At 42.9% G+C, this 8,749-nt stretch overlaps 1 protein-coding gene across 1 annotated transcript in view; it reads left to right on the top strand.

Annotated features, from left to right (window-relative positions):
* The window catches only part of T265_01149 (hypothetical protein), a gene marked incomplete at both ends in the record, with an annotated part of 23,641 nt that extends 14,892 nt beyond the window's left edge, over positions 1 to 8,749 (top strand). The window contains one exon of the mRNA XM_009165110.1: positions 7,958 to 8,749. Within this exon, the coding sequence (XP_009163374.1) occupies positions 7,958 to 8,749 (792 nt within the window). The remainder of the gene's footprint in view (positions 1 to 7,957) is intronic.

Below are 8,749 nucleotides of genomic sequence, written 5' to 3' on the forward strand. Positions count from 1 at the left end.
TGATGATGATGATGATGATGGTGATGATGATGACAACGATAGAGATCTGAAGTTGATGCACTCTCTAATTCGCTATATGATATCACCTCCATTGGCAGTGAAGCGCATGGAACCAGATGCCTCACTCAGAGAAGATACAAACGGCCAGACGAATCCCCCCGCAGGGCTGAGTTGCTCATTATGTGTTGCGTTTTCACGGTGCCGAACAACTGCAGTAATTCCTCTGTGGACATGATCCTTCCCCAATGAAGCTCTCACGCGAGAGAACGGAATAACAGTTAATCAACAACCAGCTTACGCCATTATTGGGTTGTTTAGTCCAAACTAACAGTCCAAATATGAGGAATACCGTTCGAATAAAACATGAGGTGGACACGGCAATAAAACCAGAGTTATGCTGTGTACCGTTCAGAAGCAAGCTTCATTTGGAGAGGGCAAGCTTATTCGGAGTACATTTATAGGCCCATGTCATCGAAAGTGCGTTTAGTCTAGGACGAAATTGATGACAACAGCCCCTTTCTTCGAAAATCCATAGGTTAATCCCATTCAATTTAAACTTCACACCATTCAGATGCCTGTACCGAGTGAACATCGGCAACTTCAAACGAGTTCCTTTTTGCTGACTCATCCAAACTGCCTTGGCGGAGTAGCTTCTGTGTAGCCCTAGTCAGTAGAGGGGAGGCTGAATATCAACTCACAGTGGCATCTCAGTGTCACGTGCGCAATGCGAATGTAACAACAACCAAATGTGGTGAGTTACTTGCTTGTGCAAATCTAGCAGCTTAGCTTGAAGATGGCGGTCGTAAATTTAAAAAAAATAAAAGTATTTTTGGCCGACTCGGCCGAACTACTACATCGGTGATACTGAGTGTATCATTGTCCACACCTGATTTATTCGGTAAACTTCAGTCCATATGAAATAAGTAGAAGCCCCACAAGTTAGGAGGTGTCGAAATAAGTAAATTAGTTAGAGTAATTTAGTGAGTGTTCTAGGTTTGTTTATATCCAAGAAGACCAAATCTCTTTTAGGGAGAATTCCTTGAATGGGACTGGGATTCCAGTCGGTCCATCAATGGTCTCGTGGATTGGTGTCCATTGAACTAAGTAAGAAAACGTTTGATCATCACACCGTTAAATGCAGTGCATTTGTGTTCAAAATAAAGAAAGTCCTTGAAAAAGCGATTATATTTCTTTCCAAAGGGGTTAGAAGGCAAAAGTAACATAACCGATCTTCTGGGGGTTCGAAGAAAAACGCGGTTCTGGAGCGGTCAACTGAACCAGATTGTTTGCTTTTCACCTCCCAACAGAGTACACTCAAAGTTATTCATTTGTCAAAGTGCGCCCCTATTCAACCAGTTGTCTGTTGTATTGTCTGTAGTATCCAGGTGGTGATAGAAATGACATGTGTGTGGCATTTTTAATTCTGCGTATTACTTCCTACTCGTTCGCATGAAATTACAATCTGCTGAAGTTCTTTTTAGTTTTATATCAGAGCACAAACAGGGCGTGACGACAGCATGCCTCGTCAAGATTGAAAGGGACAGTCATTCCGATCCATCAATCAAGTTCTTACGTAATCCCAAACAATTACAATGGAAACCGATCGATCTTTTCTCTTTTTTTCCACATTGGCATTATGGGAGCGAAATATAGCAGTGGGTTTAGTCACCCAGTGATTGCTACACGATCGTTGAAGTTTTGATCAACGAAGATAGAACAATGGTTTTGACGCTCGCTGATCTGGGCGTTTCCCCTCATTGTGTGAATATTCCAGCTTCAAATCTATGTACTTACGTACGTATCTGTACCAAACCGAGATTGGCGTTCGTAACGAGTTAACTAAAAACTTGGTTGCGTCCTATTGTAGAAATAGTGTCGAATAGCATTTCAGTAAGCTACCAGTCGTCAGTACTTCAACGTAAACCAGAAGTCATCACTCTCTTGTATCGCTCTGAGTAACTAGGGTTTTCGTGATACGCAGTTTCCCCAGAAATACTCAAAGGAGCTTTGGTAACATGAGTTTATGAATTCCTTATCTTACAAAGAAAGCTAAAATTCAAAGACAAACCGGCCTTGGAGCTGCAAAATAGCCAACTGATTGTGAAGCATTCGCGGACTATTTCCTTAGCTGAAAGCTGCACTTTTTCCACCTGCTAACTACTCACAGAAACAAAAATAAGTTTCCTCCTAGAGCAGACCTTTTCGACTGATCCCTTGAAGTGCTTTTCTACAGGAGTAGCTGACTACATTTCGAACAAGAAGGTGATATTCAGTAGCACGGTTTTCTGTCATATCCGTGTAACACCGTTACTTATTCTGCCTTCTGATCTCTGCAGGCTTTTGGAGAACTGTTTTTATCTGAAATACCGCTGTACGGTCTTCTCTTCTGTAGCCGAATTACCGCCATTAGGGTCCGAAAACGACGTGGTTTAATATGATTTGAGATTGCACAAATGAGTCTGGAACAAGCTTACTTGAATCGGTGTGTTACTGCTTTAACTCGAAAGCCAGTAAGCGAGCAAACTCGCGGAGTGTATGGATGTGTCAACGGTACGCGTCCATGAGAGTACCTACCAGTCCTAGTGTCATATGAACGTGTATTCCCCGATAAGAGTCGAAGGTGTGCCGAGCCACTGAGCATCGGCAGGGCTTAACACCATTGCAGAGCAGTAATCTCCAACCAGGAAGATGATGGAGGGTAACAGACTCGTAGTTGTGTTCCAATCTTTGGTTTACTAATAAAAACTCCAAGTTCCGTCGCCATTCATACACATTCAGGCACGGTTCAGGGTGCTAAACTGTTGCTTGTCATTGTTTTCATGCTGGAATAGTGATTCCTCCCGGGTAAGGATATCCTAAGCAAATGGCCTTTGTCAGACATTCGTATGTTTCCCCATGCATTCATTCAGTCGTCTTAAGATGCTCCAACTTTTACACAGGCTATATTGTGTACTAGCGTTTCTACTGAGCAGTCTTTTCAGACGCTGTCTAGCAGTTTCTGTTCAGTCTCAGGCTGTTTTATACCTAGCGCCTCCATCTGTGAAATTTGCCAGCTGAGTTACCTGGTTTTCTGGTCGACTGAATCAACTCAGTCCGAAAATGAATAATGCGAAATGAACCAATGTCTACTGCCACTAGGTCTCAGAATCAGGAGATGGATGTTTGTAAATAGCTTTCTGACTGTTTCACCTGTATGCTGGAAAGTGGAAGTTTGGTCCAAAGGGCGTATGAAGCTCGCTATCATTGACAGAGTGAGTGAACCAGAGTGAGCTACTACTGCGGACGATTCGCAAGAATGCAAAATCATTTATGCAAATTAATTGCATAATATGACGAATTTTCTGTGGCCAGTCAAAGATAGGCTACTCCAAATACGACAGCCTCCCATGGAGGGTTTCTTTGGCCAGTGAATTTAACTATCATCCGTAGCTGTGCGTTCGGTTCGATAAAGTTGGGTTTAGGCCTTTCATCTGTCATAAGAATGTTTCACGTCGCAATATTAAAGGGAAAAGCCGGATAATCACAGTGTTCAGACAAAAGCTTTCACTCCATTGGTCGTGAAATTTCTTCTTACGACGCAACTTGTTTGGATAACACAACAGGCTAATGTGATGTGAATAAATTACTCGAAGTGAAACGCTGAAGGCTAACTTTCAAGCTTGGCGAGCCTGATCATCAGCCATCAGCAAACGCACTCGAGCTGCACAGATTTCGACACGTTGCCTTCCTAAACGTTGCCTGCAAGTGATTTGCTTATGTTGCTGTAAACAGCCATTGTCGTTACATTGCCGTTTGGTGTATCCTATTTACAAAAGTAAAGTGAGACCGTCACCAACTCTCGTGGAGTTAATGGCTTGAATGGCTTGAATCTGATACTCGTCACATCTAACACACACATACCTGGCTTGCAATGCTGGCGCTGGTATACATACTACTTGCTCGCGGACGGCTAAGTTCTGAGACCTGATTAGTCGGCTTCCGCAATCTCTTGATTACCGGATCTGTACGAATCACGATTCAATGTCGGCTGCGGTTATAGACCCCATATACCATGTAGAGACTCCTACTTCAGCTTTCGGGCATTTGCCCATAGAGGCCATGTTTCACAGGCATAAAGCAGGACCGGACCGATGACACCGGAATTTATTTCCGTATTTTGTGGTGATAGCGCGATGATACCAACCTACATATGACTTTGGAACGGTTTTGGTCCAGTGTTTTCGGCCTAATGAATGAACTATTCGATTGTACTGAATTCTGTTTATTTCATATTTCTAGTATCCTTAGTAGTTTTTCGGTGAAGCCGTTGAAACCAGATAGGCCAAAAACTTCGCAAAACTATGACACACGGATTAAAGTGATGCCATCAACGAGGTGATATCAAAGAAAAAGGGTTTCAGCTTAGTCTGATGATGATTTACCTATGCGAAAGGATACTTTAAATTGTGGCTTTGGGGATGCTCTGTTCTGGCCTGTCCAAACATGGGGTGTCTCCTGAGAGGAGTGCCGCGTATTATCTCGCACAAACATCAGCCCCCACCAGTTTAAATGAGCGCGCCTAACTCAAGCCTTGGCGCTGGAATTCAACCCGTAGATTAACAGACACGTGGATAAATTTGGTCCAAGATTTCGACGGGTGCAAAAAGGATTCGATTTAGTTTAGCATGAGAATGCTGAATGAGAATAACACTGGGAAAATGATCAGTCACGCTTACCAGCAATAACCACGTTCTTAATTGGTTTCCTCAATTTTACGAAATCGCGATGTCTTCTGTCGCTCGAATGAGATTGTTATACAATTCGAGAGAGACAGTCACAAAGGTTGGGGCACTGTTCTGTGAAATATGAACCAAGAACGACTCTCATTGGGCAACCTTTTGAGGGGATCAAATCATACCTCTCTGACAATTAGGGAAAAGCAGTGGTGTGGAAAAATATCATTTTTTTAGTTAGAATTTAGAAGCTTGCACAAACGAAGACCAGACAGGCTTTATTTGTCATCATCGTCGTCCAGATAAACAGCCAACGTTTCTTGGCATACAATAGGCAGGACAGATCACACCTGAGACTGACTCATACGACAAAGTGACGGAAAACTGTTGCTCATTTGCCTGTTTCGATGAGTCATCTGCGGACCATGTCGGACTAACGAATAAATCTATAGCTTTCTTCATACAGAAGTGATACAAGAGACAAGTCTACTGCTAGCTTCAGGAGGGTTGTCCATTAAGTGTGCCATCTGTAATCTCCCAACTGGCTTTAGCGCTATAAGACAATAAGGGTGTAGGGTTTTGTTTACTATTTTCTGGTGTAAGAGCTTAACGATCCCTTTGGAATGTGGTATCTTAACGGCATCTCTCACGCTCTCCCACTTTCTGGTGACCGAAACTGTAGCAGCTGGAACCGATGTGGATTATAGCTGCTAAATTGATCGAATTGATGTAACAATAGTTGTCACGGTTCGTTAGACAGGACTATTCATTTAGACTAGTGATTTTTTACACTAAACTTTTATGTTATGGTTGAGTGTAGACGGAAGGATATTTATTGAATCAACGTGGGTAACTCGCCGAGGCTACCTTCAGCCCGTTGTCGCTCCTCGATCGAAGGAGTGAATTAGAGTTATTCAATTAGACACGTATTTATTCTACAAAAGTGCCACGTGTGACTGCGCATTTTGAACGAATCTGTGACAGCTACCGCGTACGACAAGTACGCGGTTAGTACAGCTGGCGATGAAGATGATTTCTGATATCTCACGAAACCTCAACAGGAAGTCTCGAACCCGCGACCCCCTGGTTGGTAGTTTGAAATCAGGTGGCTGAGTGCTGAAACTACCAACCCTGAGGTCGCAAGTTCGAGACTTTCTGCTGAATTTCGTGGGATGCACGCAGCTGCTGATGAGAATAGTAAAGCCGTAGAGTAATTCTCGGATTTTCATCATAGACTGGCTTCACTTACAGGACAAAGTCTTCACTGGAAGTGTCAAATCTCAGGCTAAGAACAATAAAATCATGTGACCAAATAGTTAAAGTTAGGTATAATGTTGTTATGACTTGTATATCAAGAGGGTGTGGCCCACGGCCATCTCTGCTCTTATCTCGACGCTAGCTAAAATAGTAATAAAAACCTATCAGAAGCATGCACGCAACGCAAAATTTGCTGTTCCAGCCAAGACGATTAGGGAATGAGAGATCAAAATTCTGTATACGACCTAGTGAAGACAGTGGTTTTATTCGTTATTGCAACGTTTTACTGGATTCTGATGGGAAACTTCATCTTTGTGGCGTTTCGACTTGTAGTGTGTTGATCTTAGACTGAGTTGCGATGATCCTTACAAAGTCTAAGTGGTTGTCCCGTACAACAAAAATGGTGGTTTCTCTCTTTGGTTGTTCGATAAATACAATTCTGAACTGTATGCGTCAAGCCACATACCTGATCATGGGTACATATGACTTGAAACGAAAATGTACCAGGCAGGTGCGAAATCATACAACCACATTTCTACCCCAGGTTATAATTCCCAAAGTCCTCATATCCAGCAATGTTGATTGCAACGCCATGTGAAGGTCAGAGCAACTCAGGACTTACATCAAACGGGACTACTGAGCGACAGCTATGCTCGTTTTCGCACATAGGTACTACTACCGAAACAGTTGTTGTCATCTGCGTAATAAAAGCGGATCGTTCTTGAAATTTAGGCATGGATCGCCATGTTACGGGCCGACTCTGTCCAAAGTGCTCACGAATAAACATCAGCAAGTGCTAACCAGTTGCATTGCAAATGCTTCAGTGAACAGAGTATCTCGTGAGACTTCTTGGCACTCTAGTGTACGGTTTCGATCAGCAGCTGGGGCAGTTGTAATCAGACTACTGAACAAACCCACTCCGTGGCCATATTCAGTTTTTTTTTCACAAACTTTACCTATACCACGAGCAACCATCTTTTTCGTGTACGTGAACATTGTAACTGTGATAGCTGTTTTCTAAATCTGAAGAGAAACTAGCGTGGACTAATTGATTTAGCGCAACACATTTCCACAGAAACGATTAAAATCATACTACGACCCATCATTTCATTCATGTGCTTCACCGACACAAACAGCTAGCGAACATTAGAGAGAGAGAGATGATCAGAAACCACAGAGGTGGTCGAAATTTTCGTTTCTCTGCGTTCTGAGATAGTAAGCTTAATTAGATGGGTATTTTCTTACTTTCTATGCTTCGACTGTTCTACCGCTATGATAGACAACAAATTCAAGTTTTTGCTTTCAAACTCTTAGTCATAGCAAAATGTGAATACATACACATTTGAAAAACTGTGAGCCTAGCCCTAGCAGAAATCTGCTTGTGAGTTGTTTATGTAAACACACATGTGGTCGTACAGGAGGGAACTATTGCAGACAAATTCGTTTGAAAGATGGAATACTGTATTCAACACACCTCGTTTTGCCATGCATCCTGGAAGGCTAGTCATACTTTTCGTAGTCGCTTTTGTACCTCTGTTCCGGGTCAGAGTATGACCACCTCTGCTTGCGCCACTGTGAATTGGACACAGAAAACATCATTCTTTAGTGGACTATGATTCGACATCCTCAGTACAAGACCAAGCCATCGCGGCTGTTGGTACTGGACACATTCATCAACGAAGTCCACGCTACACAACCGAACGTACTTATATATGACTTACTTGATGGTTTTTGGTGCTTCATATAATCACTATCAAGATTGCAGACATTTCTGCATTTCAGTATGTTGCAACATCATCACCCCCATCATCATGCTCGTCAGTCCTGATTCTTATTTTAACTATTTCCATAATCCACAGAAGCCATCAATTCCATAACGTCCGGTGCTTGTGATGCACTAACATTTCCACTGATACACAGCCCGTTATGCGTGCAAGCACAAACGGATTTACAGAGTCCTTATTGATTTTTGAATTTCTAGGTGTATAATGGACCCTATGGAAGAAATCTGTTCCCCTCCTGAGGGTGCCAAACGTGAGGAGGACGATGATCTTCGTATAATGGCTGAGTTGAACAATCCGAGAATTTACAAGGACGTGCAAAACATACTGAGACAAGAGCAACGTGTCAAGGTGGCTATTACTCGTAAAAAGTCTCTTCCGTACCCATGCAAGTGTCATCAGTTGTGCGAATTCGGTGAACTCTTATTGACAATGTACAATGCATTTGAGAAATTGTACGAGGCCTATGACGCCTTACATTCGGACTATTCAACCTTGTTCCGCGCTTCGGCTTTCCGAGTTGACGGCACCACTATCACATTATATGAGGACGCACGTTCGTTTGCTGCAGGAGGCGCGACGCCAGCACCACCCGAAGTGAATATTGAGGACTTGTCTATTGACGTTAATCTTCGCGAGGAGCGCCAGAAGGCATTGGCTGACGAAGATATATGGCGTAAGACTTATGAACTTCACATGGAATGTGTACGTTTGTGCATGTTGAAAGTGGCCAAGCCTGAACAAGACCGGTTCATGGATTGGGTCAATTCCCACATTTGGGCCGTAACCAAATGCATTTGTTATCACTGCGATTACCGAGACGCACTGCTCTCTTACCGGCACGCAATACTCACGCTACACATGGAATACTTATCTTTGTATTGCCAGTATTTGGCTTTGTTGTATTGTCAACGAGTACAAGATTCAAGGCCGACAGCAAAAACACTTATTGTACGAGGGATGAATCCGTATATCATGGATACCATGTTTTCCAGTTGA

The sequence above is a fragment of the Opisthorchis viverrini genome (assembly GCF_000715545.1).
Source record: "Opisthorchis viverrini unplaced genomic scaffold opera_v5_12, whole genome shotgun sequence".
In the NCBI taxonomy this organism is placed as follows: domain Eukaryota; kingdom Metazoa; phylum Platyhelminthes; class Trematoda; order Opisthorchiida; family Opisthorchiidae; genus Opisthorchis; species Opisthorchis viverrini.